General features: G+C 38.2%; 1 protein-coding gene across 13 annotated transcripts in view; it reads right to left on the reverse strand.

Annotated features, from left to right (window-relative positions):
* NAV3 (neuron navigator 3) overlaps positions 1-21,291 on the reverse strand; it is an 837,776-nt gene that overhangs the window by 135,424 nt on the left and 681,061 nt on the right. For all 13 annotated transcript variants that reach the window (XM_073651894.1, XM_073651888.1, XM_073651886.1 and 10 more), the window contains 3 exons: positions 19,171-19,279; positions 17,564-17,947; positions 12,511-12,630 (listed from right to left, as the gene is read on the reverse strand). In XM_073651894.1, coding sequence (XP_073507995.1) covers positions 12,511-12,630; positions 17,564-17,947; positions 19,171-19,279 — 613 coding nt within the window. The remainder of the gene's footprint in view (positions 1-12,510; positions 12,631-17,563; positions 17,948-19,170; positions 19,280-21,291) is intronic.

The following is a 21,291-nucleotide window of genomic DNA, read 5'->3' on the forward strand; positions in this document are numbered from 1 at the left end:
TTCTTCAGTCTTACCATTGAAAACACATGAATGTTTAGTGAAGCTGAAGGTTCATGTGGACAGGGAGGTCATAAAGATATCTGTCAGCTGAAAGTGCATTTGACTGACAGCTATTGGATCTGAGCAGCCTGCTTAAGATAGAAAGATGGATCTTTCTAAGTACAACTTACTGAGCAACAATACAGTTTAAATTCAATGTTTCCATTGTTTTATGTATCTTGGCCCATGCAGAGTGCTGCTGCACTTTCTTTATATATATTATGCAGTTTCTGCAGCTAGCACCAGTTCACACTTAGGAGGTGCTTGTCAGGTTTCTTACTATATATTACTATAGGAGGTTGTAACTGCCTCCTGTCTGACTCTGCACTCCTCCCATTAACCAGCAGGAGATGTATAACCAGTTCTACCTGCCCATTTAAATTGAAGGTGCTTTAGCCCAGAAGTGACGTTTGTCCATTTAGTTGTAGGCTTGCAGCCCAAAAGTGGCATGTAGCGTAGAACAGGACCCTTCAGACAGGAGGTCACCTTGCCGCGGTTGAGTTGATGGGCACACATAAATTGGCTAATTTATGCGCTTAGAACCTTTGTTTTTTGTAAGTACAGCTTACTGAGTAACAATAAAATTTCGATTCAATGTTTTCATTGTTTTTGTGTATATTAGCCCTAACAGAATGCTGCTGTGCTTTCTTTATGTGTAGATAGATAAATAGATTGATATTGATAGATCGATTGATATTGATAGATATGGATAGATAGATAGATAGATAGATAGATAGATAGATAGATAGATATACGTGGTCAAAATTGTTGGTACCCCTCGTTTAATAAAAGAAAAACCCACAATGGTCACAGAAATAACTTGAATCTGACAAAAGTAATAATAAATTTAAAATCTTTGAAAATGAACAAATGAAAGTCAGACATTGCTTTTCAACCCTGCTTCCACAGAATTTAAAAAAAAATTAAACTCATGAAATAGGCCTGGACAGAAATTATGGTACTCTTAACTTAACAACCTTTTGAGGCAATCACTGCAATCAAACGATTCCTGTAACTGTCAATGAGACTTCTGCACCTATCGACAGGTATTTTGGCCCACTCCTCATGAGCAAACTGCTCCTGTTGTCTCTTGTTTGAAGGTTGCCCTTTCCAGACGGCATGTTTCACCTCTTTCCAAAGATGCTCAATAGGATTTAGGTCAGGTCTTATAGAAGGCCACTTCAGAATAGTCCAATGTTTTCCTCTTAACCATTCTTGGGTGTTTTTAGCTGTGTGTTTTGGGTCATTATCCTATAGAAAGACCCATGACCAGCGACTGAGGCCAAGCTTTCTGACACTGGGCAGCACATTTCTCTTTAGAATCCCTTGATAGTCTTAAGATTTCATTATACCCTGCATATATTCAAGACACCCTGTGCCAGATGCAGCAAAGAAGCACCAGAACATAACAGAGCCTCATCCATGTTTCACAGTAGGGACAGTGTTCTTTTCTTGATATGCTTCATTTTTCCATCTGTGAACATAGAGCTGATGTGCCTTGCCAAAAACTTCCATTTTTGTCTCATCTGTCCATAGGACATTCTCCCAGAACCTTTGTGGCTTGTCAACATGTAGTTTGGCAAATTCCAATCTGGCTTTTTTATGATTTTTTTTTCAACAATGGTGTTCTCCTTGGTAGTCTTACATGAAGTCCACTTTGGATCAAGCAACGAAGGATGGTGCGATCTGACACTGATGTTCCTTGAGCTTGAAGTTCACCTTTAATCTCTTTAGAAGTTATCCTGGGCTCTTTTGTTACCATTCGTATTATCCATCTCTTTGATTTGTCATCAATTTTGCTCCTGCGGCCACGTCCAGGGAGGTTGGCTACAGTCCCATGGATCATAAATTTCTGAATAATATGTGCAATTGTAGTCACAGGAACATAAAGCTGCTTGGAGATGGTCTTATAACCTTTACCTTTGACATGCTTGTCTATAGTTTTCTTTCTAATCTCCTGAGACAACTCTTTCCTTTGCTTCCTCTGGCCCATGTTGAGTGTGGTACACACCATGTCACCAAACAGCACAGTGAGTATCTGTAGCCCTAAATATAGGCCCACTGACTGAAAACAAGATTGTAGACACCTGTGATGCTAATTAGTGGACACGACTTGATTTAACATGTCCCTTTTGTCACATTATTTTCAGGGGCACCATCATTTCTGTCCAGGCTTATTTCATGAATTTAATTTTTTCAAAAATTCTGTGGAAGTAGGGTTGAAAAGCAATGTCTGACTTTCATTTGTTCATTTTCAGAGATTTTTAATTTATTACTTTTGTCAGATTCAAGTTATTTCTGTGACCATTGTGGTTTTTTTTTTCGTTAAACGACGGGTACCAACAATTTTGACCACGAGTGTAGATATGGATAAATAGTGTGGTAAAGTGACTTGCTTAGCTCTCACAGAGGCAGACACAGGAAGCACTTCTTGGGTTACCTTACTGCGGGCTTATTAATATACGGCATAAACCACGTCAGGGTTCCACAAAATAAACACGGCCTCTCCGGGATAACAGGAAACAAAAAGATAAAGTATAACACAGTTCATAGGTGAGCGGGTTTCACCTGCACTGGGTAACACAAAACAGTTCAGCAAAGTCCTTCTGTGGAGCTCTTTGGCTTCCACTCACAGTCTGGAGACTTCCTTTCTCACACCAGAGAAAAAATTACAGTCACAGAGCAATTAACTTCCCCAGCCACACCCTTGAGGTGGAGATATGGTGAATGACCTCCCTCCCGCTCTATAGTCATTCACAAAGAACCAGACCCAAGTTGGCTGATTAACCTCTTCAGCACCTAACATACTGAAGAAACTTCTAGGTTAAGTTCACTGAGGCTAGTAGTCGCAATGAAACCTATCTCCCTTCACATACATCACCAGTGACTCTGTCACAATAGATAGATATAGATAGATTAGATAGATAGATAGATAGATAGATAGTCTGAGTTTCAGACTTATAGGAAGTATGTGATGTCCGCTTTTTAATTTTTTTTTAAATTTAGATTACTAATCCTTTAAATATTTTTAGATGATGAAGCACATAGTTCAAAATATTTCCTAAAAACAACCTGTGTTTATTTTGTAATTCCAGTGTAAAATCTCCCTTTGATTTTGTAGATGAAACAGTGACTCTATCCAAACATATCACTACCACACACATTGTATGTAACCTAGTCATCTAAGATATATATTCACAAAAAAATAAACCACTAAAACTTTGGACATCACATCAAACATAAATACCCATGTGTGGGGAAAAGGCCCAGATATAGGAGATTAGTAGATTGGATTGTTGGGAAGTCCTTTATTGTGGTCTGGCTCTCCCCCCAATACAGCTTAAGCTAAGAATAAATAGAGCTGAAGAAATCATTCTTACTCGTCTCTAATGATTATGCGATTGAAATGCTTGTTAAGAAAACTAGAAAGACGAAGCGGTTCTTTGACACAAATACGTTTTTCATTAGAGGTCCCATTATTTCTTTACAGAGTACATAATGGTAGAGTACATGAAATAGGTCCATCACTCAGGCATAGTAAATAAACTCCTACGAGTTATGATAAACCATAGAAACCAAAACACTATTTCAACAAAAAGCTGATAACTAAGTTTAATCTCATTGACTGGCCTCAGAATAGGAGAATGACTGTTTTCAAAGCTACTGGTTACATGATAAATGGCCCAGGCACTATCAAAGATCCAAAACAGATTGAACAAATTATCTTTGTTCTGCTATCCAAAAGAAATTTTTATAATCAACCACAGTATAAGGAAGTGATGTGTTCCCAGCCAAACTGTAATAAAGCATCATTATCCTGGCCCTAGAATGACAGCTTTCAGCTCTTGGAACATTTTTTAAGGGTTACTAGTCTTGCTATTAGTACACCCACTCCTTTAACTGATGTCCCACCCGGTGTGTGAAATCTTCACAACCTGTGCCGGACAGGACATCAATCAAGTAAGAGTGAGCTTCTCACAACGAAGAGGCTATGATCATGCAAAACCCACCCAGTTGACTCATGAGAGCAGTGCATGGCAGCTTTATCTGTGGAGTTATTAAAATAGACATGATACTGATAAGCAAATGATGAAAAAATGGAAACAAATTTTTCAAAACATTTCGATTTATTCAGTTTAGAGTATTAGCACAGTGCACAGAAATGCACACACTTATACGCCTAGGAATTATATCAATGAGGTTATTAATAGCTGCCTGAGGAACATTGTGCCACACTGAATGCACTTGGTCATGCACATCATCAAGATACATTGCTGGCAGTTCCTTTTCCAATTGCCAACCAAAGACATCCCCAATGTGCTTGTTGGGAGATAAGCCCGGAGACGTTCATGGCCATGATAGCACATTTGGGCGATGCAAGCTACTCATTGTAACAAGAGCAACGTGTGGCCTGGCATTGTCGTTTGAAAAACAGCTCCTGGGATACTTTGGAGAAATGTACATGTCACTGATTCCAAGACCAAATCAATGTAATGCCTAACTGTTAGTGTACCTAGAATGAAAACTAGATGGAGGTGGCTACCATACATCATATCACTCCATTCTATGATATCAGGAGTAGGACAGGTGTGAAATTCTCTCACGAAGGCCCCTTCATGGCATTGTCCATGTGTTCTTGTCAGATTAGAATGGCAAGTAGTGATCCATTCTGTAGTGCAAGTGAAATTAGATGTCACATACCAAGCTAAAAGCATCAAATAAATGGTAGTCAGACATTGGTTTGGAGACCACGTATGCAACGCCATGAAGTAGACTTCATGAGGGTTTGTGAAAGGGTCTTCAGAGACATTTTTCAACACAAAAATGCCAAACCGCATGTTGCTTATGTTACTGCGAACAGCCTGCTGGGCCTAAACATGCTACTAGGCTCTGCAGCCTCTCCAGGGCCTTGTCCCATATTGAACACATCTGGAACGTCATTAGTCAGTAATCACAAAGAAAGCTGCAAGCAGATCTTGATGATTTGTGTCCCCAAATGCCTTCAGTGTTGCAAAGCATTCTTCAGAGAACCATTAAAGGGAATCTGTCAGTAGATTTTTGTTATCAAAATCTGAAGACAGCATGCTGTAGGGGTTATAACAGATTTCAACGATGCCTCTTTTTATCAAACTCTATGGTTTTGATTAGTTGCAGTGATTGTTTTAGCATTAGAGGTTATCATTGCTGAGACACAGAAGCAGGTGCATCCTGGTCTGACTCCGCCCTTTCTGTGATAAGCAGCTCACTGTCTATAGACGCTGTATATACAGAGAATGGTGTGGGCGGGGGAAGCTTCCTCAGCTCTGGTTCATGCTAAATCTAAAAACTCTAATTGTAACTAGTGTTGAGTGAGTATGTTCTGTCCGAGTATGCTCGGGCCGAGCTCCGAGTATTTATAGCGTGCTCAGTGATATGTTTGAATCGCTCCCGTGTGCATGATTTGCAACTGTTTGACAGCTTTATTACATGTGAGGAATGTGTAAGAAATAGACATTCCTCACAAGTAATAAAACTGTCAAACAGTCGCAAATCATGCACACGGGAGCGATTCAACCATATCACCGAGCAGCTATAAATACTCGGAGCTCGGCCCGAGCATACTCGGCGAAAGGGTTAATAGAACATAGTCGCTCAACACTAATCAGAACCACTACACCCAGTAACTCAGTGAACTAAATGATACATTGTTGGATTCAGGGTCTCTTTGCCTACATCATGCTAACAGATTCCCTTTAGTAATCTCACTGATAGCATGCCAAAGCTTGTAAGTACATGTATTTCTGCCTATGATGCTCTTATATAAAACTAAATAAATCAAAATGTTTTGTAAATTTTGTGCTCCCTTTTCGTCATTAACATGTTTGTGGTTATTATAATTCCATGACTTTTCCTTTATTGTGTTGGAACTTTAATATGTTGCCCATATTAACCCCCACATATTTTGGAATCAATAATGGCGACATTGGATTTACATGTCAGGGACCTGAAAGTAGAAAATGCTCTCAGGTAAGACATCTTACAATTCATTCTAAGTTAGGTATTATGCATACTCAAACTTTTACTTAAGATAGTAAAACAAAACTGTTTTTCCCATCAATCATTAGTATGTACGCTACGAGTCTCTATTCCTTCTTATGAATCCAATCACAAAATGGAATAGCTTAAAGAAAACCTGTTATATTGAAAATGGTATCTGATCTGCAGCAGGAAGTTATAGAGGAGGAGCGAGCTGATCAGACTGATATACATTTTTTTGGGGAAAAGTTTCAGAAAAATTGCATTTTAGTCACTGAAATCCCTGGTGTTTGCATATGAATCCAGTAGACGGTCCATTTCAGTGACTGACAGCTATCTCTGCATACACAGGAAAAACTTTCAATCAGGACCACCCACTAGACTCACATACACACAAACACCGGGGATTTAATAAAAAAAATACAAACTATACTGAATATTTTCCAAAAATCATTCTCACAAACCATTGACATGTAATTCTTCTCAGCATCTCCTTCTCTATGTACAACATGACAGGTTCCCTTTAAATGGACCGGCAGGGTGAAGAATGTTCTTGAGCAGTGTTGCGGTACCTGTTTGGCAGTTTCACAGCTTGTGGGCTCAATTTCTCTTCTCTAAAAACATTAATTTGTCATGATAATTGCAAATCATACACATCTAAGATTGGAAAATCGAAACAACTATCCACCATCTCAATTTCGACCTATATCTTGCTGATGTTGCTTCAGGGGGGTCAATAAAGCTGCTATTCATTTTCTCATGCAAGCAAGAAGCGGTTGGATAGAAGAAGCAATTCACTGCTACTACAGCATAGCCTGCAGAGACAGCAATAAGACTGCAGTGACAGCACTACTGAAGGCTAATCCGATGTAGGAACTGTAGAAAACATTTCATAAAGTATGTTCAGTATATCTGAAATATTAATGACTCTGGAACTGCAGCTCCTTCCAGGCATGCGGAAATAAAATTATTCTCTCGCACTGCAAGTCACTAAAGTTATCAATCAATTCATTGATTAGTATTATTTCATAAAACCGTAACTTCTGCACCAACAGTGTAATGTAAAATGGGGACAATATCCTTCTCAGACAGGGCCGGGATGTTCTCAGCGGCAGACATGTTATCTGTTCTATTCAATATTCAGACCGTCTAAACATTTCTACGACACCAAACAAAAGCAAATCATAGGGAGACATTTACCATCAGGGGATTTTTTTAAGTCAGTTTTAGTTGAGGTCGTGTTGCCATGTTTTACTCCAAATCTATGGTGCGCAATGCTTGATAGATTTGGTGCATATTTAGGGGTTTCTCCAGTATTTGTCACCTGGAGATAGAATTGCACATTTCTTTCAATGTATAAATTGAATGCACAGATACTTCACGTGTAACAGCTCCCATTTACCCACCCAGCAATGGCACCATAAAAAAACGTGAAACACAATTTGCAATTGATTATTCACCCCATTGAGAATAATCTCTTACTCTGTTCTTGACTTTACTAATTAAAGGCGTTGCCTCAATATAGTCAAATTTTTCATTCACCGCGTTTCAAGTTATTATGCAAATTGAATTTAAGAGTCATAAAGAATACATTTTTTGTTTTTCAATTAAACTCATGGATGATATTGTGTGTCAGGGCTCATTGGATCACTGAAATCAACCTCACACACTTGTGATAATTAGTTTGCCATGTGAACCCAATTAAAAGAAAACTACTTCAGGCTATGTGCCCACGATGCAGAAATGCTCAGGATTTTTTCCTGAGCGTTTCTGCATCTCCCTGGCAGAAAAAAACGCATGCTGATTGTACATGCGGATTGTACATGCGGATTGTACATGCGTTTTCCTGCCAGGGACATGCGGAAATGGAGCGGTTACCCACTGACATTTCTGCATGCGGATTGACAAGCGCTTTCCAAGCGATTAGCATCACTTGGAAAGTGCTTGTGACAACTAGGTCACACTATATAAATCCATGCAAACTTCATGGATTTATATAGTATGACCCGAGAGAGTGGTAAAAATAAAAAAATAAATACATACTTACCCTCCGATGGCCCCTGGTGTCCCGCTCACTCCGTTCTCCCTTGCCGGCAACAGTGAATTGAAAGACCTGCCGACGTCAGCGTCGCGTGACCCGTCACATGACTCTGACGTCAGCGCAGGTCCTTCAATTCACTGCAAAGTGAAGGGAAGCAAGCAGGAGCGCAGCGCAGGCCGACAGAAGGTAAGTATACATTTATTTTTTATTTTATTCTTTTTTTACAGAATTTTTAATGGTACCTGGGTGTGGAGGAGAGTCTCCTCTCATCTACACCCGGGTACCATCCGCACATTAGAAAGCTTGGATTACGCATCTACATATACAGTGATGCGTAATCCATGCGGTCTAATGCAAGTCAATGGCGGAGAAGACGCAGCACTTCCGCAAAATAATTGGTAGTGCTGCGTTCTTTTCCGCAATGATAATCCGCAGCGGAAATTTCCGCAGCATGTGCACAGCACATGCGGATTATCATTGGGGAACATTGCTGCCCTTCTATCATGCGTTTTTAATGCGTTTCCGCAGCTGCAAAAACGCTGCGGAAACGCATTAAAAACGCATCGTGGGCACACAGCCTAAGAAGGACATTCAACATTATTAAGCAGCCACAGTTTTCAAGCAATATGGGAAAGAAAAGGGATCTCTCTGCTGCCGAAAAGGGTCAAATATTGCAATGCCTGTGGACAAGGTATGAAAAAATTAGATATTTCACAAAAACTTAAGTGTGATTGTCGTGCTGTGAAAAGATTTGTGGCTGAAATAGTGCAGAGATGGGTTTGTGCAGAAAAGGGCATAATGATAAAGGTTTCTACCAGAAAAATTCTTTGGATTAAGAGAGCAACTGCTAAATACCATTACAAAGCAGCTAACAGGTATTTGAAGCTGTTGATGCCTCTGGAGTCCCATGAACCTCAAGGTGTAGGATGCTCCAGAGGCTTGCAGTTTTGCATAAACCTACTATTCAGTCACCCCTAAACAGTGTTCACAAGCAGAAACAGTTGCAGTGGGCCAAGAAATAAATGAAAACTAACTTGAAAACAGTCTTGTTTACTGATGAGCGCTGTCCAACCCTCAATGGTCCAGATGGATGGAGAAGTGGATGGTTGGTGGATGGCCACCATGTCCAACAAGGCTGCGTTGTCAGCAAGGAGGTGGCGTAGTCATGCTTTGAGATGGAATCAATGGGAGAGAGCTGGTAGGCCCCTTTAGGATCCCTGAAGGTGTGAAAATGACCTTGGCAAAGTATATAGAGTTTCTGACTGACTACCTTCTTCCATGGTACAAAAAGAAGAACACTGTCATGAGTAGCAAAATCATCTACATACATGACAATGCATCATCTCATGCTGCAAAGAAAACTGAGTCATTGGCCTCTATGGACATAAAAGGAGAGAAACTCATGATGTGGCCACCATCCTCCCCTGACCTCAACCCTATTGAGAGCCTTTGAGGTATCCTCAAAACATCAGCACCGGGAGATTATTCTGACATCCTGCAAATAAATGCAAGCAGAAACCATGCAAAACTCACAAGTACAATGGATACAAGAATTGTGAAGGTGATATAAAAAGGGGTCCTTCAGAGTGAGCAATATACTGTACCTATAATGTCATTTATAATATCTATCCTGCTAATTCCTAAATCGTTTTTTGTTTTTTATACTTTATCTCAAGTGACGTTTTGTTTGAGGGCAGTCTCAAATGATGTGCCATCAGGAGGATGGCCCTGCAGTCACTTCTCCCCCTGCAGTGAGAACTGAGATGCGGGCCACCGAGGACAGAAGAAGTGTTGCGGTGGTGAAAGTATCTGTGTTTACTACTCCCTTCATCACAATCACTACGAATGATTTGGGACATCATCAGAAGACGATAGTGACAGAAGCTGTGGTAAGTGGCCGCAGCGCTATCTCCTGGTGACGCCATTTTCTAGGAGTAGTGATAGAAGTTGCGGAGAAGTGACTAGGGGGCCATCCTCTTGATAATGTCTCATTTGAGACTCTTCTCAAACTAAACATCAGGAAGTAAAGAGAATAGTAAATGCTTTTTTAAAATAAGCAAACTACAAAAGTGGTTAGGACTTAAAAATAGATATTTATAAAGGACATTTTATGTATTGGACGTACTCTTTAGGGCATTTGGACACCACAGAGGAGATTTCCAACTTGGGACGTCCCCTTTAAAAGTTAGAATGGAGAGCTGTTCACAAAGAGCACTTCTCGCTCTGGTGGACCTTACAACAACATGTTCCATGTTGTCAGCCATTCATTTGAATTGCTTGGAAGTAATACATTTGCCCTGTATCAGCTTCTACAGGGCTGGAATCTGCATTCCATGGCATCATGGGTCACTGAAGTTTAACCAACACCTATCAAATATTCAGCAGGCGAACTTTTATTCACAAAGGGGTTATAGTCATGACACAAACCCCTTAAGGAACAAGTAATAATTACCCTCTGATGTGTTTAAACAATATATAGCAAATACAAAAATTACACTAGTTATCTCCATAAAAAGAATATAACATGCATCATATCACAAGAGTGGCCAAGCTATACATACATGTAGAATATAGAAAAACTGACAAAACACAAATTAGCAACCGATTTCTAATTTTTTGTTCCAAATACACTTCATATTAAAACAAAAAATGGCTTGGTTCTTTTTTATAAGATGCATTAAATTTGCAGGAGATGCGTGTGAGAGGTACATAGGACCTCCAGTCTCAGAGGTGGGGTTCAGCCTGTTCTTACTAATTCGACTGAAATAGTTGTTGAAATCACAGTCATTTCACGGAATCAGTGAGAAAACATGCTTCGGTCTGATTTGGTTTAATAATCAGTGAGGAGACAGCTAAATGCAGAGTTACAATGCAGTCATGTGAAAACATTTCCTGCTGTACAATGTCTACATATGTCATCACATGACTACATCCTGGTTCTGACAGTTCTGTAGTCTTCTCTCCTGCGGAAAGCTGTTCTACGATGAAGCTGCTGCTGTGAGGGATGATGTTGCAGGAAAGGGTGGACCCTCTAACATTCCTGTGCGGAGCTCTTACCAGGAAGCAGCAGCAGTGTGAGTGTATACAGGTAAGAAGAGAAATGATCGACAGTTAAGAGGAGCGATGTTCAGCAGGAAAATGATTTATATGGATGAGCTAAGATGCGATATACCACAGGATGGGGCTGTATAAAGGGGACTGAGGAGTTATATGCTACAGGGGGATCGTATATAAAAGGCTGAGAAGAGCGATGTACTGTAGAAGAGGTCTATACATAGAAGAGGCTGAGAGGAGTGATGTACTGGAGGAAGAGGCTGAATAAAAGATGGCTGAGAACAGTGTTATACTGCATGATGGTGTATAGTGGGGCTAAGAGTAGCAATTTACTGGTTGAGGGGCAGAATATAGAGAGGCAGAGAGGTGCAATGTACTGCAGGAGGATGCTGTATATAGAGAGGACTGAGAGGAATGATTCACTGCAGAATGAGGCTGTATATAGAAAGACTAAGAGGAGTGTTATACTGCAGGATGGGGCTGTGTATAGAGTGCTGAGAGGAGTGTTATACTGCAGGATGGGGCTGTGTATAGAGTGCTCAGAGGAGTGATTATACTGCATGATGGGGGATGTGTACAGAGAGGCTGATATGAGCAATGTGCTACAAGAGATAGCTTTTTATTAAGGGGACTGAGTAGAGTAATATATTGCAAGATGTGGCTGTGCATAGAGGGGCTGAGAGAAGCAATGTACTGAAGGCGCTTACTGAATATAGAGAAGCTTATGTATAGAGGGGGCTGAGAGAAGTGATATACTGCAGCATTTTGGCTGTATACAGAGGGGCTGAAGGGAACAATATACTGCATGAGGGCCAGTATATAGAGGGGCTGAGAAGAGTGATATACTGCAATAGGGAGCTGTATATAAACAGGACTAATATACTTTAGGAAGGGATTGTATACAGAGGTGACTGAGAGGAGTGATATACTGCAGGATATGGCTGCGTATAGAGGTGCTGGAAGAAGCATTATATTGCATGAAGGACTGTATATAGAGGGGCTGAGAAGACCAATGTACTGCAAGAGGGTGCTGTATAAAAAGCGGAGTAATATTTCAGGAAGAGGCGGTATATAGAGGGAGCTGAGAGTAGTGATATACCGCAAAAAAAAGGCTGTGTATAGAGGGGCTGAGAGAAGCAATGTATTGCAGGAGGATCCGGTATCGGAGTGTTCTGAAAAGGTGGCGTGGTTTCTCTCATGCAAACAGGGAACCTGTTAAAAATATGAATTCTATGCCTGTCCTCTCACTGGTAAAACAAAATATTATAAATAATCTAAACTTTCACATTTCTACCAATATATTGTTCACCTTTTCTATACTTGGAGATATAAAAATCAACACACAAAGTGCCAGATCTTACCTGTCTGCATCAACAGCAATATCATGCACCCCTCTATGAATGACATCACGAGATGTTGTAAGGTCAGGTATCCTATTAAGACTTCTAGTGTATAAATTCAGTCCACCATCCGTTAAATACCTAATGTAAATACAAAATAGCGATTAGATTTAGATTACGTTCACAAAGAAATTGAAATAAACTGTGAGTAAAATGAAGGTCAAGTACAAACAATATGTCACCTTGGATAAAACACATTAGAAGCAGAAAAATCACATCTGAGATAGATTAATAATTGATTTTCACAGATTGAGGTTGCTATACAGCAGAGGTTTTATTCTCTCCTGTTTTCATTGTGGTGTAAAAGTCTTCTAATTTCTCTAAGGTTATTTTACGCCTTAGCGGTTGATCACCAGGGTTGCCAATCGTCCAGAAACTCCTGGACAGTGTTTAAAAATAAGGCACTTTTTTGCAAAAGTTAAGGTGTCCGTGATTTTTTTGAGGTTGAAGAAACGTATACATATTATTTTTGACTGTAATGATCACCATTTTATAGTTTACAGTAAATGCAGCTAATGTCTTCATATCAGAATTATGGGCTGTACACATGGATCACATATAATGATTTATTATGATTTTCCAATGTGTCCACAAAAAATATTGTCTGTCTGTGATTTTTTAATAAGCTTTCTGGAAAAAAAATAAAAAGTCGAGTTGGCAACCCTGTTTGTCACGGAGATGGAAATAGAAGAAATCCTTTGGGGGAGCCTGTATATTTTGGAATGCACAACACTGAGAATGAATCCTTAAAATTATTATTATCTTCCACTGATTTATTAAGGTGCCAATCACTCTGATTGACTGCAATCTAAAACCAAGGGAATCCATTCCAGAGTTCCTTGTACAGAATTGACTGAAAGCCATGAGCAAGTATATGGCTGAAGGGGATGCAGTCATACATAGATTCTGGTGCCTACGGGAGCCCGAAAAACAATCTTCTTCATGAGAGGACATCAATATTGTAATTATACTTGCACCTCTGGCTATGAGTAAAGTTATTAACCAGAGTTGTACTGTGGACACAACTTATTGACAATCTAATCTTAACTATTTTCTGCTAAGAGCTTATTGTATAAGGATAGAATGATAGACAGGTAAAGAAAGAAAACCAAAAATGTAACCCTGAAAATGCATACTCCTTCCATCACATACACAATACAGACAGGAATGTTAAGTTTGACAACTTCTACTGCTCGGTATATCCCCAAGTACGATTGATGGCTTTTCCAAGAAAAGAACTTAGCAGATGTGGGGTAAAAAAGTGCTGGTCTCCAATTTGTACAATGGGGGCAATTATAGTAACACATGTTTATGATTGTATATTTTAACACATGTTCATTTTTATAGGATTCCTGAGAGTTGTGATACCGGTATGGAAACTCCCCACTTATTGCCAAAACAAAGAGCCTTTCAGGCACTCCTCCAAGCACTCTGCCCTCATGGTTTCTACCTGAGATAGTTTTACTCAAGAAATTATAGTGGTGTGTTCTGACAATGACTTTCCCAAGTGAAGCCAAGAGGTCCTTTAGAAACAAATGGTGCACAATGCCCTTATGAGCACTAAGTACACTCACCCCACATCTGGTAAGGCTGAGCTCTTACTCAACATATCTGAAAGGAAGTGGGACAGGAAATATGCCAAATATGTGAAACCAAGATACTCATCGCTCCTGAAATGGCATGCTTAGGCTTGGGTCCCAAGCACTTATACTACAGTTCCTCAAGATATTACCCAACAGTGCATCAACCTACAGTTATGAAATGCTAATACCCTTATTATGCGTAAGGAACATCTCACCAACATTTAGTATCACTATGACATAATAAACAACATATATAGGATGGAAGAACTTTCTGCATGGGTTGAGCAAAGGCCCATAAGACTTTCATGCAACATGAAGGAGGTGGGTCACATATGTTATTAAATATAATGCAGGAGGTCAGGCTGTATAGGCATTGGATGTTATAAGTTTAAAAGTCTCAATTTTGCATTGACTCCACTATTCTAACAGCAAGGCCGGGGTCACACGAGCGTAGATTCTTTCATGCAAGAGAATCAGATCAATTATGTAAATGATACTCGGATCAAACTCTGATCAGAGCTTAAGCCAAGTGTCAGTTTATTGGGATCCGATTCTCTCAGATGAGAGATTACCATGTCATAAGTATTGAACCTCTTTAGTCAAATTGTGCCGCCCAGGGATGGTGAAAATTCATCAGGTCATGTGTACTGTAACATCCATGCTTCTTTCTTACCTTCTACAGTTTTTGGATGAAAATATAGTTCTCCCTAAATCAATTCTTATGCTACAAAAATACCAAAATAAATCACAAAGGAATCGAGGCTCAGATTTTGGAACAAATCCTCTGTTTATCACACTAATGCAGGCTGGAAATTGTTTTAATTATGTGATAACATAAATATGTGGAAGGATTAAAAATAGAATAGGAGCCTATGTGGAATTGCAAATCAAAGAGGATGAGTGTTTAAAGTATGATAATTCCCCTTTACCACACTAAGAAGTTGTCAAAAATGCATCAAGAAACTTAGCAGTAATGCCAGAAAAAATGTATAAGTAAGAGGCATTTATTGTGGTGTCCAGGGAAACATTAAAGTCAAGGGAGATTAACCAAGCATCATGCCAAGAGTCTTAGCTTGAAAGAAGCCATTCATAGCCACAGCTTTCAGAAATGTTTTCATTGCTGTCTAAATATCATTTATTGCTTTTTATAAAAGTCAGAAGCATTAACTAGCATTAATTAGGGCTTTATCTTTGAAAATGCCCCAATTTTAGAAATCCAATATATAAAATATTGTAAAATAATAGTTTCTATATTATATTGTACATCATGCAGTTAACATGAACAAACTGCAATATACTGTAAGTTTGCCGGCAATTCATTGCATACTTGAGGCAAATCTGCAAACAAGGTGCAGTTATTGCTTATTGGCCATGCAGTAAATTATCTCAATTGGGAAGGAGATAACTTATCATCTTGAGAAAAAAACATTTAATGACTCCTTAATAGGGAAAAAAGTTACAAGTTCATGCTCAACTAAAGAAAAATCTGCTAGATTTTTAAACTTTTTAAAGGTATCCTCTAACATGATAGGTCGATATACTTCCAATATCAAAGAAAATGCCACTGTAGAATATTATAACAACGATCTGTTATTGTATTTGCATCATGAAAGCGCACACAATGAGATAACAGCGGCGTTTCACCCAGCAAGTGGTCTTTTTCAAGCCATAATCACCACTATCCATATACCCACATATAACATATATAGTGATCCTGGTTTCTTGCTGCTTTTTCCTTATTTCTTAGTAAGAAATAGCTACGTTATCACCCCTTTCTATATGAGAAAAAGGATATTTCACGTTAGGGGGGCTAAAGGGTTAAGAAGATGAACAACTGCATGTACAATCACATCTTTTGCCTAATCAGTACACTTTTGACTGAGTTTACTATAAAATGACCTTTTTAATCTATTTAATACTAAAGAATGTGATGTTAATAGCATGTGTGAACTATACACATTTTAAACTTTTATTTTTTGGGAGTTTTTACTTGTGTGAGTTTATGCTTGGGTCAGACTTTTAGCCACAAAGAACTTTTTTGTATTTCTACAAAATGTTACAGTTTGATGTGAAATTAAATCAAGGCGCCCAAGATTTTAAAGCGTACGATGGCATTTTTCACAATGTGCTGGATGTCTACTATCAGAAAATACTGTATATGGATTTTATTTTGGAGCCTGATTTTATATATATATATATATATATATATATATATATACACATATACTATATATATATATATATATATACACATATATACACATATATATATATATAATCCTACAAGAAGCCAACAGCAACATTAATAGACCTGCAGCAATTTTTGTCAATTAATGGTTGTATACTGCATTTGGCGATCTCTCGTATTCTTCACATGTCTTGCCTGTAGGGTAGGGTGGCAAGACAAAAGCCTTTTTTTTAACAAAGAAAAAAATCCAAGCCATGCTATGTTTTGCTGAAAGCTACATCAAGTCTGCCAAAAGCAATTGGGAAAACACATTATGGTCTAAGACGACTAAGATTGATTTTTTTGGTCATAATTCCAAGAGGTCAACACTAAAAGTTACCAAAACAACACCATACTCACACTTTGAAGCATGGTGAAGGCAGCATTATGGTTTGGGGCTGTTCTTGGGACTTTAGTCAAGATGGAACGAATTATGAACAGTTCCAAATCTCAGTCAATTTTGCAAAAAAACATTTAAAGCTCTGCTAAAAAGCTGAAAATGAAGAGAAATTTCACCTTTCAACATGACAATGGCCTAAGCATACCTCTAAATCTACAAAAGAATGGCTTCACCAAAAGATCAAAGATTTGGAATGGTTCAGCCAGAGCCCAGACTTGAATCCATTTGAAAATCTATGGTTGACCTAAAGAGGGCAGTACACAGGACATGTCCTCGCAATCTGACAGAATTTGAGCACTACTACAAGGAAGAGAGGGCAAAGATTGCCAGTTGTAGATGTGCCATGCTGATTTCTACCTAAAAAGACTGAATGCTGTCATAAATTCAATGGGTACTTCAACAAAGTATTAGTTTCAGGGTGTGCATATTTATGAAACCATATTATTTTAGTTCTTTATTTTTCTTTTCCCACCTGAAAAGATTTAACTTTATATTTTAATTGAATTGTACAGATTCTGGGTGACATTTAAGGTACAAAAAGTTGGTAAAATTCTTCTTTAATGACAAAAACTTGACATTTTAAAGTGTGTGTAGACTTTTCTATATCCACCGTGTACACACACACACACATCAACACACACATACCTAAAAAAATCTTGAGTGTTCAATAAATGTAGAAGTGATATATATATATATATTTCTTTTCTTGAACATTTATTGAACACTTACATATTATTCATTATTTCCCTACTCAACAAAATAAAATTATTTAAAACTGATATAAAATCTAAAAAATGTACTCACCCACTGTTGATATCATCAGATCTCAGACTCTTTCCAAGAATGTCGCCATCACTCATATAGCCTCCTACATCCACTTCTGAAGACGTGTCAAGGTCATGATTTCCCTTCTCACAGATGTCAACTTGTGATAGATTTCCAAGTCGGGAAACAGCAGCACGCCGAAGAGGCGTAGTATACATGAAGCGTGATGGGTCTGTGTGGATGAAGCGTCCTGTATTGCTTCTAGGATAAGCACCAACAAAAGAGGGGGCATCACCTGCTTGCAGCCTTGGGCTAGCCTGTCCAAGTCTCCACGTCACAGTAGAGGATCGACTTGTCAAACTTGGCAAACTTCTCCCGCTTACTTCAGTTGTTACTGTGCTATCAAAAGTTGTTTCAAGTGTGCTGAACAATGACAACAAAAAAAATTAAAAAACCTCCAGATAAATCAATACTGCATATTATATCAAGTACAACACAAAGTCAGTGTAGAATATTAGACTAATCTTAGAAATACATATAGACATGGGAGTGTATACTAAATAAAGGGAAATCTATAAACTACATATACTTCTCATTTCTGACTATAACTTCATCGAAAACACTACAATTGTATATGATTTTTCCAAAGAAGACTGATAGTTGCTGCTTTATTGGCTTTGTAAGATCGGCAGTGTCGATGACAAAAGTGGCACAAAAACGTTGAGGCTTATTTTCTTATCTGAGGACAGCATTAGATATAGTCCATTTTTCTTGGACTGGTTGTTATGAAAAGCTTCAGAAACCCCTTCGTGGACCACCTTCCATTTTTTTAGCATACATTAAAAATAAATTACACACAGATGTTAAAATAACAGACACACGAAACACAAATAGGTGAAAAACGATCAAATTAATCATTAACTTTTTTTTGTGGATGCAAAACTGACATGTACGTGTGAATAAGATGTAAGAGAGAATGAAAAATTATGACAAATATTAGAGGAGTGAGTATTTTCCTTTTTAAAATTCCAAAGTATGCATAATGGGATAACTACAACACCATTTAATGTATAACATACATCCATTTCTGTAACTGCAGTATAAGGGAGTTTATGCTGACATGCAAGCATCCCGAGGGACCACACTTCAAAATAGGTGACCCTATTCCTTCAAGGAATTTCTAATCTAAAGACAATTCATAAAGAAAATTCATACTTATTACCATTTTATTATGGAAGAGGGGACTAATATGACTCCTTCATTTAGTAACTTTTAATTCCATCATATTTGCTGTAGTATATTTTCATACTGTGTAAATACTAGTGCTACTAAAACCAATGACAAATAACATGAAATAATAAAAAAATAAAAAGCTCTCAGTTGATACAGAAGAAAAGCCTTCTCATGATGTTGATCACAAGATTTGGAAGCCTTTGATAATCATTTTGGAAATCCATGAAACAATGGACAGCAGGCTAGGTTATCAATGCCTCCTACATCCACTTCTGAAGACGTGTCAAGGTCATGATTTCCCTTCTCACAGACGTCAACTTGTGATAGATTTCCAAGCAGGGAAAAAGCAGCACGCCGAAGAGGAGTAGACATGAAATGCCTACATGAAATACTCACAAGGTGGGCACCCGTACCTGTGACTTATTTGAGTCCCACGTAAACTGGACATGGTTTCTTCTAAGTTTTGCCTAAGATCTGCAATATTCTTTACAGTTCTCATTCTCCGCGTTTCTGGATCTTCACCTAGATAAAAGAAAATAACCTTATTACAATACAGGTAATATCAATACATATACAATGTAGAAGTAGATTTAACTAAGAATTAAAAAGTTGCAGGGGGTATGTGTGTATATAATTAAATATTAAGGTAATTTGTACAACCCTAGCTACAGAAATAGGATCAGAACAACCTTATAAATGATAATCTCAGTAATCTCTATGATATAAGCAACAGTGACTACTGCGGTTACATCTATTCATATCCAATTGGTAAAAAGTTAAATGTCCTTAAAGGAATTGTCCAGATTAAATAAAAGTTCCTCGACGGACTATTAAAGCTTGAAAATTATAAATGACTACACTCATCCAGCTGAACCCTTGTGTCTCCACCACAGGCCGCTCTGGTGCACTCAACTGGGATCAAAAATTATGACATCCGGTTCTTCAGTCACGTGACTGCTGGAGCCTATGATTGGTTGCAGTAGTCAGGTGCCTGGAACAAGACATCATCTGATGCTCAGCCAATGAGTTTCTATTCCAGTCACTGGATTGCTGCTACTTGGTGACTAAAGAATGGGACACCATTACTCTAGGTTCAATCCATGTGAACCGGAGTGGCCTGTGTTAGAGCCACAGGGATTTATTCTGGTCAGTATAGCATCATTTATCTCTGTAAACTGTTAACTGCCTGCAGAATTTTTATTAGACCTGATCAACCACTTTAAAGCGAATCCGTCATAAGATTTCTTACTACACACTGCATATATTATTAAATACACCTCTTCACCCAGCAATAGCTGGAAGCTTAAAATGCCTTTTTTAACATCAAGTCGAAAAGCCAAACAAAAGAAAAATTGTACAGCCATTCTGATAAGAGTTTTCAAAGAAAGTACATCAATCACATCAGGTCTTAGTCATTTATTTAATAACCTATGCAGTTTGTATTGTGAAATCTAGTGGCAGATCGTCTTTAAAGCATGCTCCCATGCTCCACTTTATGTATAATAACAAGACAAATACTTTTTGAACCATTAAGCTTAATATTAGTCTGGTCTTCAACGGTGAGAATATCAGGTCAATTATGGCAGTAGAGTTATACGTATAGGCGTGCTGACATGGACATCTGACAGTGCAGAAGATTTGGGAACATGGACAGCGGTAATTAACTGGAAAGTGGCTTTTACACTGAAGAGAAGGGAAGTGATGAGACTAAAATTACAACACCCTTGACCGGACCAAACCCTATTCTAATACCGATGATATTCCTCAATGACACAGCAAACACAATTGTCATGAGTGTCACTTATAGATGAAATATTTTATAAGAAGGATAGCAGCTTTTACAATGATTAGCACAATGTGCATATGGGTCTTATATATCTTCTATAGAGGAAATTTCAGCTAAATAAATCAAATAAAAATTCATGAAACTGATAATTAGGAAATTTCACACAATAATGTAAGTCTAGGGTATATATACACACACAATGATGTAAGTCTAGGGTATATATACACACACAATAATGTAAGTCTAGGGTATATATACACACACAATGATGTAAGTCTAGGGTATATATACACACACAATAATGTAAGTCTAGGGTATATATACACACACAATGATGTAAGTCTAGGGTATATATACACACACAATGATGTAAGTCTAGGGTATATATACACACACAATGATGTAAGTCTAGGGTATATATACACACACAATAATGTAAGTCTAGGGTATATATACACACACAATAATGTAAGTCTAGGGTATATATACACACACAATAATGTAAGTCTAGGGTATATATACACACACAATGATGTAAGTCTAGGGTATATATACACACACAATGATGTAAGTCTAGGGTATATATACACACACAATGATGTAAGTCTAGGGTATATATACACACACAATAATGTAAGTCTAGGGTATATATACACACACAATAATGTAAGTCTAGGGTATATATACACACACAATAATGTAAGTCTAGGGTATATATACACACACAATAATGTAAGTCTAGGGTATA

The sequence above is a fragment of the Phyllobates terribilis genome, unplaced genomic scaffold, assembly GCF_046119375.1.
Source record: "Phyllobates terribilis strain yellow unplaced genomic scaffold, ASM4611937v1 Scaffold_11__3_contigs__length_659146591, whole genome shotgun sequence".
NCBI classification, from domain to species: Eukaryota; Metazoa; Chordata; class Amphibia; order Anura; family Dendrobatidae; genus Phyllobates; species Phyllobates terribilis.